Consider the following 23700-nt stretch of genomic DNA (forward strand, 5'->3'; position numbering starts at 1 on the left):
ACACAATAGAGTTAAAGGTTCCCTTTCGAGGGAACTCGCGCTGCGTCGAGAATCGACACTTTGGGGAACGCCTTCAGTGTGACGCATCTGAAGCCTGTATGGAACTAGTCCAATCTTAATTGGTGTTGCGTCATGACGTCACTCGTGACGTCGCACGTGACGGTGATGCGGAAGCTATAAAAGTAGGAAACACCGGATCACAACAGCGTCAGCTTCTGTTCTTCAGTGAGCGTTCTGTGTGACTGTGCGTCTTATTTGGTGTTGTTTGTCTCACGTTATCTCTACAATAAAGATATCAGGGCGAGCAAAAGTCAAGATAAACGATACAGACAGTGCGTCCCCTTGCCCACGCTATTTGAGTGAGGGTGACACACACACACTCTCTCTGAGTTGTTTGTCTGGGAGTTGAGCATGTATGGGCAGCGCTCGAGGGCGCTGTCTGTGCAAACTGTGATCAAATGCCCCTGAGAACGCTCCGCTCCCGCCTGAGCCTGTTCGATGAATCAGTTCTGTGGATCAGGTCCCGCGTCTGTCAAGGCAGCGCGACGCTTGCATTCATGGGGATCGCAGATGGAGTTGGCTGATGATGTTGAGATGGCCTCGGCTCTTTCTCAACATTCAGAGGCCAGCTCCATTCCATTTCTTCCGCCCGTGAAGAGGACCCGATGCTCGAATTGGCTCCGAGGAGTTGGATATTTTGAGCGCCGAGGCGGGAGAATGTGAGGACTCGCCACCCCCTTCTCCTGCCTTTGAGGAGCTGCTGGAAGTTGTGACCAGGGCAGTGGCTAAGTTAAATATTGAATGGCCACCAGAAAAGCAGGAAGCGATAAGAAAAAGCAAACTCGATGAGCGCTTCCTGCAAGCTCGGTCACAGCCTTCACGCTGGAGCCTCCCGTTTTTCACCGATCTCCACACCGAGGTGTCGAGATCGTGGAATAAGCCCTTCTCTTCTCGACTTTCGAGCCCCAATATCCACATCTATTCTTTGATTACAGGTTCGAAATAGAAGGGCTATGGGACGATGCCACGGGTTGAAGAGACATTTGCATCCCATCTCTCACCCAATGCTGCATCGTCCCTCAGAGCTCAGACGCTTCCCTCCAAGCCCTGCCGTACAACATCGGCCTTGGTTGGGAAGGCATACATGGCGGCAGGTCGGGCTGGTAGTTGTCTGCACACGATGGGGCTTCTGCAGGCATACCAGGCCGACCTCCTCAAAGAGGTGGACGACAGTGGGGAGGTCACCCTTGACGACATTAAAGAAATGTGTCGAGCGGTCGACTTGTCTCTCCGGGCTACCAAGGAGACGGCCCACGCCATTGGCCGCTCCATGGCAGCACTGGTAGCTATGGAGACACATCTGTGGCTAAATCTGTCGGGCATCAGGGATAAGGAAAGGGCCTTCCTCCTCGATGCCCCGATTTCGCCTTCTGGCCTCTTCGGCGACGCACTCAACACTGTTGTCGAGAGGTTTCAGGAGGCAAAACGACAGTCAGACACTTTTAAACAACTTATCCCCTGCCGTCGTCCTAGGTCTCGTGGGTCTGCTGCCAGGGGGCAGCAACAGCTCGCTTCTTCGCGGAGCCCTTCGGGACATATCGGTTTCCAGCAAACGCAAATCGCAGTGTTCGCCCGAAAATATTGCGGCCCTGTCGAATTCACTTCCTCTCACGAGGCCTGTAGAAAAATTAAATCGATTAGTTGCCAGTCAACTACTTCAGGTCACCAAAATCGCAAATATAACACCAGAGGTCAGTCTCGAGAGACTGGTCCCCCTAGTAGATTATCTAGACACCTGGAAAGGTCTTCAAAATATACACTCACCTAAAGGATTATTAGGAACACCATACTAATACTGTGTTTGACCCTCTTTCGCCTTCAGAAGTGCCTTAATTCTACGTGGCATTGATTCAACAAGGTGCTGAAAGCATTCTTTAGAAATGTTGGCCCATATTGATAGGATAGCATCTTGCAGTTGATGGAGATTTGTGGGATGCACATCCAGGGCACGAAGCTCCCGTTCCACCACATCCCAAAGATGCTCTATTGGGTTGAGATCTGGTGACTGTGGGGGCCATTTTAGTACAGTGAACTCATTGTCATGTTCAAGAAACCAATTTGAAATGATTCGAGCTTTGTGACATGGTGCATTATCCTGCTGGAAGTAGCCATCAGAGAATGGGTACATGGTGGTCATAAAGGGATGGACATGGTCAGAAACAATGCTCAGGTAGGCCGTGGCATTTAAACAATGCCCAATTGGCACTAAGGGGCCTAAAGTGTGCCAAGAAAACATCCCCCACACCATTACACCACCACCACCAGCCTGCACAGTGGTAACAAGGCATGATGGATCCATGTTGTCATTCTGTTTACGCCAAATTCTGACTCTACCATCTGAATGTCTCAACAGAAATCGAGACTCATCAGACCAGGCAACATTTTTCCAGTCTTCAACTGTCCAATTTTGGTGAGCTCGTGCAAATTGTAGCCTCTTTTTCCTATTTGTAGTGGAGATGAGTGGTACCCACTGTTGTAGCCCATCCGCCTCAAGGTTGTGCGTGTTGTGGCTTCACAAATGCTTTGCTGCATACCTCGGTTGTAACGAGTGGTTATTTCAGTCAAAGTTGCTCTTCTATCAGCTTGAATCAGTCGGCCCATTCTCCTCTGACCTCTAGCATCAACAAGGCATTTTCGCCCACAGGACTGCCGCATACTGGATGTTTTTCCCTTTTCACACCATTCTTTGTAAACCCTAGAAATGGTTGTGCGTGAAAATCCCAGTAACTGAGCAGATTGTGAAATACTCAGACCGGTCCGTCTGGCACCAACAACCATGCCACACTCAAAATTGCTTAAATCACCTTTCTTTCCCATTCTGACATTCAGTTTGGAGTTCAGGAGATTGTCTTGACCAGGACCACACCCCTAAATGCATTGAAGCAACTGCCATGTGATTGGTTGATTAGATAATTGCATTAATGAGAAATTGAACAGGTGTTCCTAATAGTGTATCTAATAGTGAGTGTATCTCACTGGGTCCTGCACACAGTGGAAAAGGGGTAAAGAATTCAGTTTGAGTATCGTCCACCAGAGTTAGAGCTTAGATTCTCTGCCCGAGGTCGGGTCGGGTCGGGCCCTTGATAAAGCACGTCATGTGTCATGCGCAGCGTCTCGTCCACTCGCACTCGCAGTCTCGCACGCGTGACGCATCACACCTGCTGTGCGCGCTGTAGCCTACTATTCTGTAGCTTAAGTGCTTGAAGAAGCAAAGAAAAAAATTAAAACAGGAGAATTAACTTTGTGCAAGTTCGGAGGAAAATCGGAGGTATGGAAACATTTTAAACTAGTCGTGGGGAGTGACAACATATGTGTTGGCTTTGTCTCGTGCATTAAATGCGGCACGCTGCTCGCCAATGACCGCAAACAGCAAAAAAAAAAAAAAAACGGGCACTTCTACGATGAACAGACACATGAAGTGTGTCTTGCCATGACAGAAATTATGATAGTAGTCAGCTTCAGCCCTCGATGTCCTCTTTTGTTACTTTTCTGATCCATTCAATTATTTCTGAATAAACAACGCAGTTTACGTGCTTCTTCCTTGTCGCATTATTCATTAAGATAATAATTAATAAATGCACGCACAATTATGAATGTGATAAATGTTACAGATAGGGCCTATGTTTTACTATGCACAAACAAATGCCTTTCAACATGTGCAAGTTCAGAATTAAATGAATGTGCTGCAATTTGTTCAAAAAGAGTCTGTAATAGCCTATAGCCTACGTGTTTTAGCCATTGAATAAGTACATTTAGTTTCAAGTTTTTTAAGTTTTGTTTTGAAGAAAGCTTTTCTTTAAAGTGAATTTCGTTTAGTATAAATTGTATTTTAATTTTAATACATCTTTCATCAACCAATTGCCTAGATTTAATACATAAAAAGCAATTTACCAGACATCACGACATGGAGTCGCGCGCGCGCCGCGGTCACTTACACCATTTGAAACTCGCGCTGCCACCGAATTTACAAATACACATCTTGCTTGTTGCTCACACACATATTATGTTGAAATAACAATATGTTGAAGTAACATTATTAATAATAATTAATCTTTAAGAATATTTGATTGAATGCTGAATGTTGTGCTTGTCCAATTTAATAAAATTAAAACTTTAATTGTGATAATTAAAATAATTTAATATTTAATATTGAGTGGCCGATTTTTGCTCATTTATTAGTAGTATTTATATAATATATATAACTGCACAGCTCCCTCCTGTAGCCTGAATGATCTAGCACAGCAGCACCTGCGTTAAAAAAATTCTGGCGCCGCCCCTGGTTATAACGGCCCACATATTAAAAATGGTCGGGTTTAAATCGGGCTCGGGCTCATAATTACAGTGAACGTGTCGGGCCGGGCCGGGCTCGGACACAACGGGCTCGGGCTCGGGTAGGGTCGGGCTTGATTTGTTGGGCCCGATCTAAGCTCTAACCAGAGTTCAGCGGGGTTGTGCACACGCTGGTCAGCCGAGCAGGTTCAGGTCATGGAACAAGAAGTTCAGTCCCTCTTAGCAAAGGAAGCCATAGAGCTGGTTCCTCCTCAAGAAAGGGAAGCCGGGTTCTAAAGCCGGTACTTCATAGTTCCCAAGACGGATGGGGTGTTACGTCATATTACAGATCTCAGGGTATTGAACCGGTCTCTGAGGAGATTCAGGTTCAAAATGCTAACCATACCTATTATCATCAGTCAGATCAGGTCCGAGGATTGGTTTGTCACGGTAGATCTAAAAGAGGCTTACTTCCACATATCCATCCTTCCCCAACACAGGAAGTTTCTAAGGTTCGCTTTTGGGGGAAAAGCGTATCAGTACAGAGTTCTTCCATTCGGCCTAGCACTGTCACCTCGCACCTTCACGAAATGCATGAATGCTGCTCTTGCTTCTCTGAGACTTCAAGGCATTCGCATCCTCAACTACATCAATGACTGGCTCATTCTGGCACAGTCAGAGGAGATGGCGGTTCAACATTGAGATATTGTTCTGAATCATCTAAGGTGCTTGGGATTAAGACTCAATGTCAAGAAGAGTTCATTAATTCCTCTACAGAGAACTATTTTCCTGGGGGTAGTGTGGGACTCACGATGCGGGCACAGTTGTCTCCTGCTTGTATAAACACCATCTTGACCACAGTAACGAGTATCAAGCTAGGCCAGGCCATCACTGTCAAACACTATCAAAGGGTTTTGGGTCTCCTGGCAGCAGCGTCCAACCTGATTCCTTTTGGCCTGCTGTATATGCGGACCCTGCAGTGGTGGCTCAGGACCAGAGGGTTTTCCCCGATGAGGAACCCATTTCGCATGATCAAATTAAAGCGCAGATGCCTTCGTTCTTTGGTCATGTGGAAGAAACCGTGGTTCCTGTCCCAAGGTCCTGTGTTGGGGGCACCGTGTCAGAGAAAAAATTTGACAACGGATGCGTCCCTCACAGGCTGGGGTGCGGTCATGGAAGGCCGCTACACCAGGGGTCTTTGGAAGGACCATCATCTTTCATGGCACATCAATTGCCTGGAGATGTTGGCAGTATTTCTGGCCCTCAGACATTTCCTTCCGGACCTCAGAGGCCATCATGTTCTAGTGCGAACAGACAATACGTTAGTGGTCTCATATATAAATCGAAAGGAGGGCCTTAGATTGCGCCCTTTATGCAGATTGGCACATCAGATTCTTCTGTGGTCCCAGGGCAAGCTTCTCTCAACCAGAGCAATGTTTATTCCCGGGGACAAGAATGTGGGAGCAGACATCCTGTCGAGGCAGGGGCTGAGGCCCGGGGAATGGAGACTCCACCCCAAGACGGTGGAGTTGATATGGAGGGAGTTTGGTCAGGCAGAAGTGGATCTGTTCCCCGATCGCTATGCTCCCAGGGGTTCTAGAGAGGGTCCGGCGGTACGGGATCAGCTTGCTCCTAGTAGCCCCGTACTGGCCGGCCTGAGTATGGTTTTCAGACATTATGGCTCTTCTAGCAGGCCCTCCGTGGCAAATCCCGATCAGGAGGGACCTTCTTTCTCAGGCCGAGGGCACAATATCTCACCCTCGGCCGGATCTGTGGAAGCTGTGGGTTTGGCCCCTGAGGGGGACCAACTCGTAAATGCTGGTCTCTCAACTGAGGTTGTTGAGACCATCTTAAACTCTAGAGCCCCCTCCACAAGGAAACTGTATGCATTAAAACGGAATGTATTCAACTTATGGTGCAGAGAACATCAGTTGGACCCAGTTAATTGCCCAGTGGTTTCAGTACTGGAGTTCCTCCAGAGACGCTTCTTTGACGGGCTCTCCCCGTCCACGCTTAAGGTCTATGTGGCGGCTGTAGCTGCCTTCCACACGCCTCTAAGGGTGGGCACCTTAGGGAGACACCCACTTATAGTACGTTTCCTTCGTGGAGCTAGGAGGATGAGGCCTGTCATCCAGCCCAGGGTCCCCACGTGGGACCTGGCAGTGGTTCTTGAGGGGTTTTTCCCTGGCACCCTTCGAACCCTTGGATGAGGTGTCTAAGAAATTTGTATTTTTAAAGGTAGCTTTCCTGCTCGCTATTACTTCCCTGAAAAGAGTCGGGGACCTGCAGGCGCTATCTGTTACTCCCTCTTGCCTCGAGTTCGCTCCTGGCAGAGTAAGGGTCATTCTCCACCCAAGACCCGGCTATGTGCCTAAGGTGCCGACAAATGTGGCACGGTCTATAATTCTTCAGGCATTCCATCCTCCACCACATGTGTCGGATGAGCAAGCTAAACTACATTTATTATGCCCCAATGCTCCGAAGAACCTCGGGCTGGAGGAAGTCGGACCAGCTACTCGGACCAGCTAGAAGGGTTCCCCTGCTTCAAAGCAAACTATTAGCAGATGGATAGTAGAAACTATTTCTTCAGCTTACGAGGCGCGCAGCTTGCCTTCGCCTCTCCTGATAAGAGCCCACTCAACCAGAGGAGTGGCTTCCTCTAAAGCTCTGCTAGCAGGGATTCCCTTCAAGAGGTCTGTGATGCCGCAGGCTGGGCCTCCCCACACACCTTCATAAGACATTACAGTCTGGATCTGCCCTCTACACCGGGTTCTCTCGTCTTGAGTGTGCCAGATTGCTTCACACCAGGGCATATATCTCTCAGTGTGGCGCAGTGGGCATTTCATTCCCCAAAGTGTCGATTCTCGACGCAGCGCGAGTTCCCTCGAAAGGACTGTAACCCGAGACGTTTTTATAGAGGGGATTTTGGATTTCTATTTTTATCACTCCATAAATCAGAAAATACTGTCAACTGACCGTAAAAATACATATTCGCCATGTTTTTAGGAATAAAATGTTAAATAAATATGAGGTGAATGATATATAAACAAACCCCACAGTAAAATCCTTCAGAATATAGATATGAATAAACCTGTAAATGTTGATGTGTATAAGTGCTGCTGAAGTGGAGATAGAAACTTTGTAGTGCAATGGAAATCTGCAGATACAAATACATAAAGTGCGATAAAATAAACTCTTAAAAGTGTTTAAAAGTTTTTGGATATTTTCTTTCCACTAGTCTGCAAAAACACATTAAAAAAGCCAAATATCCCAAACACATGCCTTAAAACACATTTAATTCGAAATTGGTTTCTACTGAGGAAGAGTGTCTTACTCTCAGAATATTTTTTAAAAAAGCCATTATTTGGGTGAATATTCCATTTATTTTTGCCTGAAATAAATAATCAAGCCTATTTGAGGAGCACTAGAATATATTTTGATTGCATCAGTCCATGAATGAGCGCAGACCTTCATCATCTGGTTTATTATATCGACACATGCACGATAAAAACTTCAGCACAAGATGTTATGATTCATGCCAACAGATGGACTCTGATATTTTATGAAATGACATGTCTCAGATCTAATGATCCAGTTCATCATATCAAGCCATATGACATAACGCAGCATTCATAAAAGGTTTATGAATCGGATCAGCTCACGTGCTCCGCGCTCGTCTTTCCATCCTGCAATCAAACTGCAAACATGCATTTCTGATCAACAGCGTCAGAGTTCGTCATTAGTTTGGTCTGTTGGCTCATGCATCTTGGCCCTAAACACAATGATGTAAGAACTACATCATACACTCATGACCAAAAATGCATGTGTCCAATCAGAGAAGGAAATTAAGACCAAAACAGGGGGAAGGTGTGAAAACAAACGAGAGAGGACTAAGAAGCAAGGAAAGAGGGCATACTTTTCGCAACGGCGACTCAGCCAACCGGACTTTCTTGGGAGATATCTGTGAAGAGAGCAAGAGAATTAATATCTGTGTATCCCTCTTCAGAGATATCTCCTACAGTACAGCAGATCTCCTGGAGGTGCCAGTGCCCGAGTCCTCGTAACACACACATCACACACACATCAGCTCAAACACAACGCATGCTCAACTTTTCAGAAATTGATGATGGTAAATAGTATACATTTCATGATTTCAATTAATTTTTATTACAAAAAATTTATGTTACAATTAAAACGGAACACTGAAATTTTTAAATGGAAAAATTAGAAATTGGGGGGAAATAAAACAGAATTTGGGAAAAAAATAAAGGAAGTTAGGGCTATGTTGGGTTAGTTTTTTAAGTCTTTTTTTTATTAAAACTTTAACTTTTAATTTTATTAAAAATGATTGTTAAATTGTATGTTCATTGTTTAATTTAAATAACCATGCTTTTTGAGCATAACTATTTTATTTAACAATTAAAACAGGATCCAGTAAAATTTTAATAAAAATAAAAAAACAGAACACAGAAAAATTAAAACAGGAAGAAAAAAATTAAACTAAAAGAAAACTGAAAAAATAGAAATTTGTGCAAAAATAAAATACGATTTGGGGAATAAATAAATGTTAGGTTAGTTTTTTAAGACTTTTTTATTAGAACTTTTAATAAATTACTGTTAAATTGTATATGTTTAATGATTTAATTTAAATAAACACACTTTTTGATTAGAAAAACTTGAATGGGTGAAAATGGAATATAGAAAGAAAAAAAAAAGAAAAGAAAAAAAAGCGATTCCAGAAATAAAAAATGAATCCAGAAAAACTAAAACTAAAAAAAAAAAAAAAAAAAAGAACTACAGAAAAGTTAAAACTGTAGAGAAAAAAAATCCAGATTCTGAAAATGGAAAAACTGGAATTTGGGAAAAAGTAAACAGTATTTCATAGGGTTAGGTGTTTTCAGCTTCATTATCTACTCTTCGTATCGCTCCAGAACCACATGCTGAACTGAATCTGTTCATCGTGATCATGACTGTCAAACTCTAAACAGGACAAACGCATCATTAAAGTATAGAAATAACACATCAGCACATATGAACCATCTCCATCATACTTTTATGCTGCATTATGGTTTATTTTGTCCTTTACAGAGTTTGCCAGTCATGGACTCTGACCTGGTTCTGCAGAACCTCTGCTTCCTAGGAAACTAAAGTACACCTTGCAATGTAATAATGTTAATGTTGGGCTTATAATTATGTCTATCTGGATAATGTAAATGTTGGGCTTATATGTCTATCTGCATGACGTGATGCTAACTATTACACTCGCAGTGACACTGGACACACACACAGGAGACGAGGAACACACAGGACAGGAGAGAGGCGACACTGGCACTTTATCCCCCCCCACACACACACACACACACACACACACACACACACACATATAAACACATGTATGTCAGCAGGTGTAGAGGGAGTCAGCAGCTCTGGTGCTCCGGCTGCTCCACTGCTTAGGGTTCGGCATCGACACACACTGATATCTAGCGTTCGGGATGATCCTCAGGACAGGGACTTCATCCCAACATTTACAAGGCATCGAGAGACAAAATTTTTTGATTTCCTAACTGATGTTCACTGCAAAAAAATTAGTATGATAAATATTTCAATTTATTACTTGGAAAAATATTGAGTTTTTTAATTAAGATATATTATTATTATTTTGTCTACTCATTATTCTACTGCACTGTTAGTTGTAATTCTTTATTTGATATCTAGTTACAATTACATTTTATTTAAAAAAGATGTTTTATTTTAATTAATTTTTAAGATTTATTTTAATTACTCTTTTTTATTTTAAATCAAATTTTTATTTGTTTGAATTAAAAATTGATTATTTATTTTAATCATATTTTTATTTTTAATCACATTTTTGTTTTTATTTATTTTACAGCATTTGTATTTATTTATTTAGATCTAATGTTTATTTTTATTTTAATCACATTTTATTTATTTATAAATTTATTTATTTTAATAAAAATAAAATTCATTTTTTACATTTCATAGCGTTTTATTTATTTATTTAAATCTAATGTTTATTAATTTGTTTTAATCACATTTTTATTTATTTGTTTATTTATTTTAATTGTTATTTTAATTAATAACTTTTTTATATTTTAATCACATTTGATTTATTTATATATTTTAATCACATTTTTATTTATATTAATCGCATTTCATTTATTTTAATCACATTTTTATTTATTTAAATCTAATGTTTATTTCTTTTGTAAACATTTTTATTTATTTGTTTTAACCAAAAACTATCTATTTAATCACATTTCTATTTAAATCTAATATGTATTCATTTATTGTTATCACATTTGCATTTATTTATTTTTAATCATATTTTTATTTAAATTGAATGTGTATTTATGTTTTTTTGTTAGTGTTTTTCACTGGCCTGTGATCGTCTCCTGCATGACGTGATGCTTTATCATTTTTATGTCATGTTTTTGACCAGAGCTCATTAAACACTGCAGTGGAGCACGAGAGCTGCCGACGGGTGAGAGGGCCACAGGAGCAGGAAGTGATGCGAGCGTGAGCAGGAAGTGATGCGGGCGAGCGTGAGCACCTTCATGGGGGCGAGCTGTATGGGTGTGATGTAGGACGGGTCCACCACGGGTCTGGGCCGGTTCGCTGTGTCCGCCAGCAGACTCTGCCACTGCGACGGGAGGCCCGTGAACCTCTGCTCCTGCGGGTCGAAGCCCGTGTGGACCCGGTGCTCGAAGTTAGACGGCGCCGAGATCTCCAGACGCTTCTTCTTCTTTCCAAACATGCTGGACAAGCTGGAATAACCTGAGAGAGAGAGAGAGAGAGAGAGAGAGAGAGAGAGAGAGAGAGAGAGAGAGAGAGAGAGAGAGAGAAAATGCTGTGTGAAAGAGCATAAAGTGAGAAAGACCCTGACCAAGTAAAGGCTGAGTGACCACAGTCTGGCTGTAGAGAGAGGGGTGTGTGTGTGTGTGTGTGTGTGTGTGTGTGAGAGAGAGTCAGACACAGGCAGGGATGGCAGCCGAGAGAGCAGAGACTGTGTTCACTGTGTTCTCAGAGAGAGGTGTGTGTGTGTGTGTGTGTGTGTGTGTGTGTGTGTGTGTGTGTGTGTGTGTGTGTGTGTGTGTGTGTGTGTGTGAGAGAGAGAGTCAGACACAGGCAGAGATGGCAGCCGAGTGAGCAGAGACTGTGTTCACTGTGTTCTCAGAGAGAGGTGTGTGTGTGTGTGTGTGTGTGTGTGTGTGTGTGTGTGTGTGTGTGTGTGTGTGTGTGTGTGTGTGTGTGTGTGAGAGAGAGAGAGAGTCAGAAACAGGCCGAGAGAGCAGAGACTGTGTTCTCAGAGAGAGGTGGAGACAGAAGAATCACTATCACAGCATTAGATCAGACTATTTCACTAGATTCCAACAACTAGAACCAAATTTTATGATCAATATGAAAAATCATATTCAATCATATTCTGGGAGAGAACTCCAGCTCAATCACAACAGCAGCAAAATATGTGACAGCCTGCCCCAAACTACGAGAGTCAGCCAGAGGACAAAACTACAGTCAGAATCATCCTCATCTCGTCTGAATGTTGGTACAAATGTACAAAGGTGTTGTTTTTTCTTTTCTTGTTTATATACATGTATTCATGCAACTGTTTACTGATTGATTTACTGACTTTGTTGATTATTTGTTCGTTGCTTATGTAATGGCCAATGCTTTGGCAATACTGTACAAGTCATGCCAATAAAGCTCATTTGAATGAGAGAGAGAGAGAAACACAGCAGCCCCAAACTGAAAGAGGCAATTCTGAAATTATTCAATCTTTTATTAAAATCAGGACACTTTCCTGAGATCTGGAAAGAAAACTTGATTACACCAATTCATAAACAAGGTGAGAAGTACGACCCAAATAACTATAGGGGCATCACAGTGAGCAGCAACCTGGGCAAACTCTTCTGCTCCATCATCAACGACAGACTAGTCCAGTTCATCCAAGAACACAAGATCCTCAACAGCTGTCAGATCGGCTTTATGCCTAAACAGAGAACATCAAATCACATCTACACACTCCACACACTCATACAAAAACACGTCCAGCAAACAAAACAAGGGAAAATATTCGGCTGCTTCATTGACTTTAAAAAAGCCTTCGATTCGGTTTGGCATAATGGACTTTTCCTAAAACTAATTCAAAGTGTTCAAAGTGGAATAGGCGGAAGGACATATGACATCATAAAGGACATTTACAATGGGAACAAATGCGGCGTCAAGATTAATGACAAACGTACTGATTATTTCAGTCAAACTAAAGGAGTCCGTCAAGGCTGCAGCCTCAGCCCGACTCTATTCAATATCTATATTAATGAATTGGCATCAACACTTGAGAAGTCCTCTTGTCCTGGCCTGACCCTCGAGGACAGGGAAATCAAAAGCCTCCTGTACGCGGACGATCTCCTGCTGCTGTCTCCTCATGAAGAGGGTCTGCACCGAAGCCTCTCGCTCCTGGAGGAGTTCAGCAGCGGCTGGGCCTTACCCATAAACATGGACAAGTCCAAAATCATGATCTTCCAGAAGAAACCTCGCCTTACTGACAACAAATACACATTTACTCTTGGGGGAACCATTCTTAATCATGTCACCTGTTATAATTATTTGGGTCTGACAATCTCAGCTTCTGGAAAGTTTGACACTGCAATGAAAGATCTGACTGATAAAGCACGTAGAGCTTATTATAGTATAAGAAAACCCCTGTTCAGATTTAACCCACCCATTAAACTGTGGCTGAAAATCTTCGACAGCATCATCAAACCCATCCTCCTATACGGCTGTGAAATCTGGGGCCCCAAATTTAAACTAAATTACGATTCCTGGGACAAAACCCCTGTTGAAACTTTCCACCTCGAGTTCTGCAAGAACATCCTGGGAACTCACAGAAACGCTCCGAGTCTGGGTTGCCGGGCAGAATTAGGCAGATTCCCTCTCCTATCCGAGATCCAGAAGAGAGCCGCAAAGTTCTGGTTCCATCTATCAGACGCGCAGACAGAGAGTTCCCATCACTGCGCTCTCAGACACAGGGCAGGACACCCCGAGAGCGACCCCATGACACATTTAGTGGAAAAACACAAACTTAATCCAACAATTCAGTTCAGACACGCAAAAGTAAAGGAAATAGGGAACATAACCAAAGAAGAATACATACAAGACTGGCAGATAAAGGTCACACAAGTAAATAAAATTAAAATACTTCCACAAAATAAAGTCTGATTATAAATTGGCCCCATACCTGACCGAGATCAGTAATTATGGTCAGAGAAAGCTCCTGACGAGGTATCGCATTAGTGACCACAGTCTGTGTGTGGAGACGGGCCGACACAAGCCGAGCTGGAGAGCCAGAGAGCTCAGACTGTGTCCACACTGCACTGTGTGTGTGTGTGTGTGTGTGTGTGTGTGTGTGTGTGTGTGTGTGTGTGTGTGTGTGTGTGTGTGTGTGTGTGTGTGTGTGTGTGTGTGTGTGTGTGTGTGTGTGAGAGAGAGAGCTCAGACTGTGTTCACACTGCACTGATGGAGTCGTGGAGGACGAGTGTGTGTGTGTGTGTGTGTGTGTGTGTGAGAGAGCCAGAGAGCTCAGACTGTGTTCACACTGCACTGATGGAGTCGTGGAGGACGAGTGTGTGTGTGTGTGTGTGTGTGTGTGTGAGAGAGCCAGAGAGCTCAGACTGTGTTCACACTGCACTGATGGAGTCGTGGAGGACGAGTGTGTGTGTGTGTGTGTGTGTGTGTGTGTGTGTGTGTGTGTGTGTGTGAGAGAGAGCCAGAGAGCTCAGACTGTGTTCACACTGCACTGATGGAGTCGTGGAGGACGAGTGTGTGTGTGTGTGTGTGTGTGTGTGTGTGTGTGTGTGTGTGTGTGAGAGAGAGCCAGAGAGCTCAGACTGTGTTCACACTGCACTGATGGAGTCGTGGAGGACGAGTGTGTGTGTGTGTGTGTGTGTGTGTGAGAGAGCTCAGACTGTGTTCACACTGCACTGATGGAGTCGTGGAGGACGAGTGTGTGTGTGTGTGTGTGTGTGTGTGTGTGTGTGTGTGTGTGTGTGAGAGAGCTCAGACTGTGTTCACACTGCACTGATGGAGTCGTGGAGGACGAGTGTGTGTGTGTGTGTGTGTGTGTGTGTGTGTGTGTGTGTGAGAGAGCTCAGACTGTGTTCACACTGCACTGATGGAGTCGTGGAGGACGAGTGTGTGTGTGTGTGTGTGTGTGTGTGTGTGTGTGTGTGTGTGAGAGAGCTCAGACTGTGTTCACACTGCACTGATGGAGTCGTGGAGGACGAGTGTGTGTGTGTGTGTGTGTGTGTGTGTGTGTGTGTGTGAGAGAGCTCAGACTGTGTTCACACTGCACTGATGGAGTCGTGGAGGACGAGTGTGTGTGTGTGTGTGTGTGTGTGTGTGTGTGTGTGTGTGTGTGTGTGAGAGAGCTCAGACTGTGTTCACACTGCACTGATGGAGTCGTGGAGGACGAGTGTGTGTGTGTGTGTGTGTGTGTGTGTGTGTGTGTGTGTGTGTGTGTGTGTGTGTGAGAGAGCTCAGACTGTGTTCACACTGCACTGATGGAGTCGTAGAGGACGAGTGTGTGTGTGTGTGTGTGTATGTGTGTGTGTGTGAGAGAGCTCAGACTGTTCACACTGCACTGATGGAGTCGTGGAGGACGAGTGTGTGTGTGTGTGTGTGTGTGAGAGAGCTCAGACTGTGTTCACACTGCACTGATGGAGTCGTGGAGGACGAGTGTGTGTGTGTGTGTGTGTGTGTGTGTGTGTGTGTGTGTGTGTGTGTGTGTGTGTGAGAGAGCTCAGACTGTGTTCTGCACTGATGGAGTCGTAGAGGACGAGTGTGTGTGTGTGTGTGTGTGTGTGTATGTGTGTGTGTGTGAGAGAGCTCAGACTGTGTTCACACTGCACTGATAGAGTCGTAGAGGACGAGTGTGTGTGTGTGTGTATGTGTGTGTGTGTGTGTGAGAGAGCTCAGACTGTGTTCACACTGCACTGATAGAGTCGTAGAGGACGAGTGTGTGTGTGTGTGTGTATGTGTGTGTGTGTGAGAGAGCTCAGACTGTGTCCACACTGCACTGATGGAGTCGTAGAGGACGAGTGTGTGTGTGTGTGTATGTGTGTGTGTGTGAGAGAGCTCAGACTGTGTTCACACTGCACTGATAGAGTCGTAGAGGACGAGTGTGTGTGTGTGTGTATGTGTGTGTGTGTGAGAGAGCTCAGACTGTGTTCACACTGCACTGATGGAGTCATGGAGGACGAGCTGCACTTCCTCACCCAGTGCAGCAAGTACAAACACATCAGAGACTCTTATTTCACACTAATAGCTCAGATTTTACCCCAATTCCAACAAGCGAGCCCCACAGACAAACTGTCTTATATTCTGGGAGAGAAAGAAGAGTGTGTTCTCCTGGCAGCGCAGTGTGTGTCTTCCTGCCATCATATGAGGGACAAGGGCTGAACCCTCTTCCCTTAAACTGCTCTCTGTACTTTTTTTTTTTTTCATTTTTCTTTTTTTCTCATTGTGATATATTTATGCTTATGGAAATGTTATGTTTTATTGTTCACTTTTTTTTATCTACCTGTGCGTATATGTTTGTATATGTCTATTGCTTTGGCAATATTGTGCTATTTTACACAGTCATGCCAATAAAGCTCATTTGAATTGAATTGAATTGAATTGAGAGAGAGAGAGAGAGAGGGAGAGAGAGAGAGAGAGGGAGAGAGAGAGAGAGGGAGAGGGAGAGAGAGAGGGAGAGAGAAGGAGAGGGAGAGGGAGAGAGAGAGAGAGAGAGAGAGAGAGATGTTTACACACTGAATATTGTCTTCTGTAGAGATGCTTTATAGCTGAATCTGAATGTGTATCAAATCTGGTGAAGTTTCATCATTGATGCTGATATTTTCCTGTTTATTACTCACACACACACACACACAGACTCTCTCTCTCTCACACACACACACACACACACACACACTGTTAATCATGTGCTCTCAGCATCAGCAGAACTCAATCTTTTATATCTCATGGGTTTCAGAACATGGAGAACAAACGGAGCTCAAGGATCCCAGAAGATCTCGATCTGAAGATCCTGATGTGAACTCAATCGTCTCTCATCACATGAACAGAGCGGCTGTTCCCTGTGTTTTCATTTTTCTGGTTTAATTTATTTTAAATTAATTGAATTCATAAAACTTTAATATATCTTTAATATAATTATATCATTTAATATATATATTATTATTAATAGTGTTATTATTTTAGTAGAACATCTGAGATCTCTAACTGAGATAGGAATCTCAGATCACATGACCGGTCAGAGTCTGCAGGGATTGGAGGGATTATAGGCTGGTGGGCGGTGGCAGCTGATGGAACATGAGACCTACATGAGGAACACGTGACCAACATGAGGAACACGTGACCAACATGAGGAACACGTGACCTACATGAGGAACACGTGACCAGCATGAGGAACACGTGACCAACATGAGGAACACGTGACCAACATGAGGAACACGTGACCTACATGAGGAACACGTGACCAGCATGAGGAACACGTGACCAACATGAGGAACACGTGACCAACATGAGGAACACGTGACCAACATGAGGAACACGTGACCTACATGAGGAACACGTGACCAGCATGAGGAACACGTGACCAACATGAGGAACACGTGACCTACATGAGGAACACGTGACCAACATGAGGAACATGTGACCAGCATGAGGAACACGAGACCTACATGAGGAACACGAGACCTACATGAGGAACACGAGACCTACATGAGGAACACGAGACCAACCAACATGAAGAACACGAGACCTACATGAGGAACACGTGACCAACATGAGGAACACGAGACCAACATGAGGAACACGAGACCTACATGAGGAACACGAGACCTACATGAGGAACACGAGACCAACATGAGGAACACGAGACCTACATGAGGAACACGAGACCAACATGAGGAACACGAGACCAACATGAGGAACACGAGACCAACATGAGGAACACGAGACCAACATGAGGAACACGTGACCAACATGAGGAACACGTGACCTACATGAGGAACACGAGACCTACATGAGGAACACGAGACCTACATGAGGAACACGAGACCAACATGAGGAACACGAGACCAACATGAGGAACACGAGACCTACATGAGGAACACGTGACCAACATGAGGAACACGTGACCAACATGAGGAACACGTGACCTACATGAGGAACACGTGACCAGCATGAGGAACACGTGACCAGCATGAGGAACACGAGACCTACATGAGGAACACGAGACCTACATGAGGAACACGTGACCAGCATGAGGAACACGTGACCTACATGAGGAACACGAGACCTACATGAGGAACACGAGACCTACATGAGGAACACGAGACCTACATGAGGAACACGTGACCAACATGAGGAACACGAGACCAACATGAGGAACACGAGACCAACATGAGGAACACGTGACCTACATGAGGAACACGAGACCTACATGAGGAACACGAGACCAACATGAGGAACACGAGACCTACATGAGGAACACGTGACCAACATGAGGAACACGAGACCTACATGAGGAACACAAGACCTACATGAGGAACACGAGACCTACATGAGGAACACGTGACCAACATGAGGAACACGAGACCAACATGAGGAACACGAGACCTACATGAGGAACACGTGACCTACATGAGGAACACGAGACCTACATGAGGAACACGAGACCAACATGAGGAACACGAGACCAACATGAGGAACACGAGACCTACATGAGGAACACGTGACCAACATGAGGAACACGAGACCTACATGAGGAACACGTGACCTACATGAGGAACACGAGACCTACATGAGGAACACGTGACCAACATGAGGAACACGAGACCTACATGAGGAACACGAGACCTACATGAGGAACACGTGACCTACATGAGGAACACGAGACCTACATGAGGAACACGTGACCAACATGAGGAACACGTGACCAACATGAGGAACACGAGACCTACATGAGGAACACGAGACCTACATGAGGAACACGAGACCTACATGAGGAACACGTGACCAACATGAGGAACACGAGACCTACATGAGGAACACGTGACCAACATGAGGAACACAAGACCTACATGAGGAACACGAGACCTACATGAGGAACACGAGACCAACATGAGGAACACGTGACCTACATGAGGAACACGTGACCAACATGAGGAACACGAGACCTACATGAGGAACACGAGACCTACATGAGGAACACGTGACCAACATGAGGAACACGTGACCTACATGAGGAACACGAGACCTACATGAGGAACACATGACCAACATGAGGAACACGTGACCTACATGAGGAACACGTGACCAACATGAGGAACACGTGACCTACATGAGGAACACGAGACCTACATGAGGAACACGTGACCAACATGAGGAACACGTGACCTACATGAGGAACACGTGACCAACATGAGGAACACGTGACCTACATGAGGAACACGAGACCTACATGAGGAACACGTGACCAACATGAGGAACACGAGACCAACATGAGGAACACGTGACCTACATGAGGAACACGAGACCTACATGAGGAACACGTGACCTACATGAGGAACACGTGACCAACATGAGGAACACGAGACCAACATGAGGAACACGTGACCTACATGAGGAACACGTAACCAACATGAGGAACACGAGACCTACATGAGGAACACGAGACCTACATGAGGAACGCGTGACCAACATGAGGAACACGTGACCTACATGAGGAACACGAGACCTACATGAGGAACACGAGACCAACATGAGGAACACGTGACCTACATGAGGAACACGAGACCTACATGAGGAACACGTGACCTACATGAGGAACACGAGACCTACATGAGGAACACGTGACCAACATGAGGAACACGTGACCTACATGAGGAACACGTGACCAACATGAGGAACACGTGACCTACATGAGGAACACGAGACCTACATGAGGAACACGTGACCAACATGAGGAACACGAGACCTACATGAGGAACCAACATGAGGAACACGTGACCTACATGAGGAACACGAGACCTACATGAGGAACACGTGACCTACATGAGGAACACGAGACCTACATGAGGAACACGAGACCTACATGAGGAACACGAGACCAACATGAGGAACACGTGACCTACATGAGGAACACGAGACCAACATGAGGAACACGTGACCAACATGAGGAACACGAGACCAACATGAGGAACACGAGACCTACATGAGGAACACGAGACCAACATGAGGAACACGAGACCAACATGAGGAACACGTGACCTACATGAGGAACACGAGACCAACATGAGGAACACGTGACCAACATGAGGAACACGAGACCAACATGAGGAACACGTGACCTACATGAGGAACACGAGACCTACATGAGGAACACGAGACCAACATGAGGAACACGAGACCTACATGAGGAACACGAGACCAACATGAGGAACACGAGACCTACATGAGGAACACGAGACCAACATGAGGAACACGTGACCAACATGAGGAACACGAGACCAACATGAGGAACACGTGACCTACATGAGGAACACGAGACCTACATGAGGAACACGAGACCAACATGAGGAACACGAGACCTACATGAGGAACACGAGACCAACATGAGGAACACGAGACCTACATGAGGAACACGAGACCAACATGAGGAACACGAGACCTACATGAGGAACACGAGACCAACATGAGGAACACGAGACCTACATGAGGAACACGAGACCAACATGAGGAACACGTGACCTACATGAGGAACACGAGACCAACATGAGGAACACGTGACCTACATGAGGAACACGAGACCAACATGAGGAACACGAGACCTACATGAGGAACACGAGACCAACATGAGGAACACGAGACCAACATGAGGAACACGTGACCTACATGAGGAACACGAGACCAACATGAGGAACACGTGACCAACATGAGGAACACAAGACCAACATGAGGAACACGTGACCTACATGAGGAACACGAGACCTACATGAGGAACACGAGACCTACATGAGGAACACGAGACCAACATGAGGAACACGTGACCAACATGAGGAACACGAGACCAACATGAGGAACACGTGACCAACATGAGGAACACGAGACCAACATGAGGAACACGTGACCTACATGAGGAACATGTGACCAACATGAGGAACACGTGACCTACATGAGGAACACGAGACCTACATGAGGAACACGAGACCAACATGAGGAACACGTGACCTACATGAGGAACACGAGACCTACATGAGGAACACGAGACCTACATGAGGAACACGAGACCTACATGAGGAACACGTGACCTACATGAGGAACATGTGACCAACATGAGGAACACGTGACCTACATGAGGAACACGAGACCTACATGAGGAACACGAGACCTACATGAGGAACACGTGACCTACATGAGGAACATGTGACCAACATGAGGAACACGTGACCTACATGAGGATCATGTGACCAACATGAGGAACACGTGACCAACATGAGGAACATGTGACCAACATGAGGAACACGTGACCTACATGAGGAACATGTGACCAACATGAGGAACACGTGACCTACATAGGGAACATGTGACCAACATGAGGAACACGTGACCAGCATGAGGAACACGTGACCAGCATGAGGAACACGTGACCTACATGAGGAACATGTGACCAACATGAGGAACACGTGACCTACATGAGGAACATGTGACCAACATGAGGAACACGTGACCTACATGAGGAACATGTGACCAACATGAGGAACACGTGACCTACATGAGGAACATGTGACCAACATGAGGAACACGTGACCTACATGAGGAACATGTGACCAACATGAGGAACACGTGACCTACATGAGGAACACGTGACCTACATAGGGAACATGAGACCAACATGAGGAACATGTGACCAACATGTACTACACTACACTACACTATACAATACTATACTACACTACACTACACTACACACAACACAGCATACAACACAATACTACACAACCAACAACACAACACACACAACACAACTCTAGACTACAGACAACACACAACACTACAATACACAACAGACAACGCAACAGACAACACAACACTGCACTGCACTAAAAACTACACAACACAACAGACAACACAACACCACACAACAGACAACACAACACACAACACAACAGACCACACAAAACTACACAACACAACACAACACAACACTACACTACACAACAGACAACACAACCACAACACCACAACAGACAAAACAACACAACGGAACACACAAGACAACACTACACAACACAACAGACAACACAACACAAACCAAACACAACACAGCAGTCAACACAACACAAACCCAACCCAACACAACACAAACACAACAGACAACACTTACACAACAGACAACACAACACACAGACTTGAGCACATCGATTCACATCATTCACAGACCAGCAAAACACAAACGCATTAGCAGAGAAATGAAAAACAGGATGGATGGAGTTTCGCTGATTCACCATCAGGAAAAACACCTGGAGATCCTGAAGACTCAAACATCATTAACATAAAACAGAGCATTTAGAATCTGAAATCTGACTGGATGAAAAGCATTTAAAGCTGCTGATAAATAATCAATGACAATGACAAATGAAAGATGAATTTTATATGATTGTGAATTAAACCATATATTACTATAGCATAGCAACCACATAGCAACGTCCTGACAACCACTAAGAACACCAGCAGAATGGCAGCAACTTTCAAAACACTGGCAAACTAAACATTACTAACCCTAGTTTAATAAAAGCAGCTTCTGAGGTGATGCTGCCAGACATGAAATTCACTGCTTTAAGAGTAAAACATGTCATTTCTGTGTCACTAACAGGAACTGGACAAATAAAGACTGTTTATCAAACACTTCTGCTGCCCGTCTGTCATTGGTCACTCAGACAGATAGTCCTGCCCCCTAAATAATCACATGACTAGGCACATCATTTTTCAGGATTCTTTGATGAATAAAAAGTTCAAAAGAACAGCATTTTATTTAAAAAATAAACTTTTGTAACATTATAAATGTCTTTACTGTCACTTTTGATTAATTTAATGCGTCCTTGATGAATAAAAGTATAAAATTCTTCCAAAAAAATGAAATTGTTACTGGCCCCAAACTTTTGAAAACACATTCACACACACACACACACACACAAACACACACACACACACACACACACACACTGTGTGTATATATATAACCTAAGCATGGGTTTCTAAAACACCCCTTCCAGTGACACCTGCAATTGGTCAGTCGGACAGATAGCCCCGCCCCAAACTCACGTGATTGGTCGAGACAGAAGTTGACAGCGTTGCAGTGTTTGACTCGTCAGTGAAACCGACACTAGCTGAAGATCTGAAGAGTGTTTTAGAGGAGCTGTTCCTCGTGTGTGTTCAGCTGATGTGTCGATACACACAACGAGCCAGTGTTCACCGTGACCATCGGCACCAGTCTGTCCTCACACCATCTGTCACCGCACGCTTCCCGCACAAACACAGATCCTGGACCTTCCCCAGCTTCCGGAACACTGAACACGCCCAACACTATTTTCAGCAAACATTCACAACCGCGACAGAGATACGGTTGCATTCCTCACACGCCAGTGACCAAAACCCCACACACTCGAGAGTCACTGACGGACAGAAGCTCGTTCACTGGCTCTAGTCTCCTTCATTTATACAGCGCTTTAACAGTATAGATGTTTCACAGCAGCTTTACAGTGATAACAGGAGATTACAGTAACAGAGAGTGTTCAGGCTTTACAGCAGATCTAGAATAAAGTTATTGTCCAGATAAAGTTAGTTTGATTGATTCACTTCCGATGTAAAGATCATTAGTTATTAACTTAGCGGCCATTAACACACACCGTTCTCACAGAAAACAGAAACTTTTAATGTGTTCTGGACATTCATTTACACGAAAACAGTGTTTGGAGCTCGAGAACGTCAAATACCACCACAGGAATAAATATATAAATACATAAATATTTTTGGGAGTTTTGGGATGTGAAATTCTCTGATGTGCCAAACTGAGAACTGTGTGAAAAAGAGACCAAAGTATTGAGAAAAGTGTCCTAGTGATCGCAAAAAATCTCAATGTCAGAAAGGCCAAGCTTCATGTGATTCACGGTCTATTCAAGATGTGTTTTTGATTCAGGAGTTACGTATATTAACTGTAAATCTGTGTGTAATGTGGTAGATTTTTAATAAATAAAACAGTAAACTGTATATTAAACGTTCTGTCCT

General features: G+C 44.5%; 1 protein-coding gene across 2 annotated transcripts in view; it reads right to left on the reverse strand.

Annotated features, from left to right (window-relative positions):
• The window catches only part of pak5 (p21 protein (Cdc42/Rac)-activated kinase 5), a 66516-nt gene extending 43553 nt beyond the window's left edge, over positions 1-22963 (reverse strand). Inside the window, exons 1-3 of one of the 2 annotated variants that reach the window (XM_081378589.1) lie at positions 22738-22963; positions 10901-11124; positions 8246-8290 (exon numbers count right to left, since the gene is read on the reverse strand). In XM_081378589.1, coding sequence (XP_081234715.1) covers positions 8246-8290; positions 10901-11104 — 249 coding nt within the window. In that variant the 5' untranslated portion in view covers positions 11105-11124; positions 22738-22963. The remainder of the gene's footprint in view (positions 1-8245; positions 8291-10900; positions 11125-22737) is intronic. The other variant, XM_081378590.1, reaches the window with a different exon arrangement.
• Positions 22964-23700: the final 737 nt, after the last annotated feature.

This window comes from Scardinius erythrophthalmus (assembly GCF_964197995.2).
Source record: "Scardinius erythrophthalmus genome assembly, chromosome: 11".
In the NCBI taxonomy this organism is placed as follows: Eukaryota; Metazoa; Chordata; class Actinopteri; order Cypriniformes; family Leuciscidae; genus Scardinius; species Scardinius erythrophthalmus.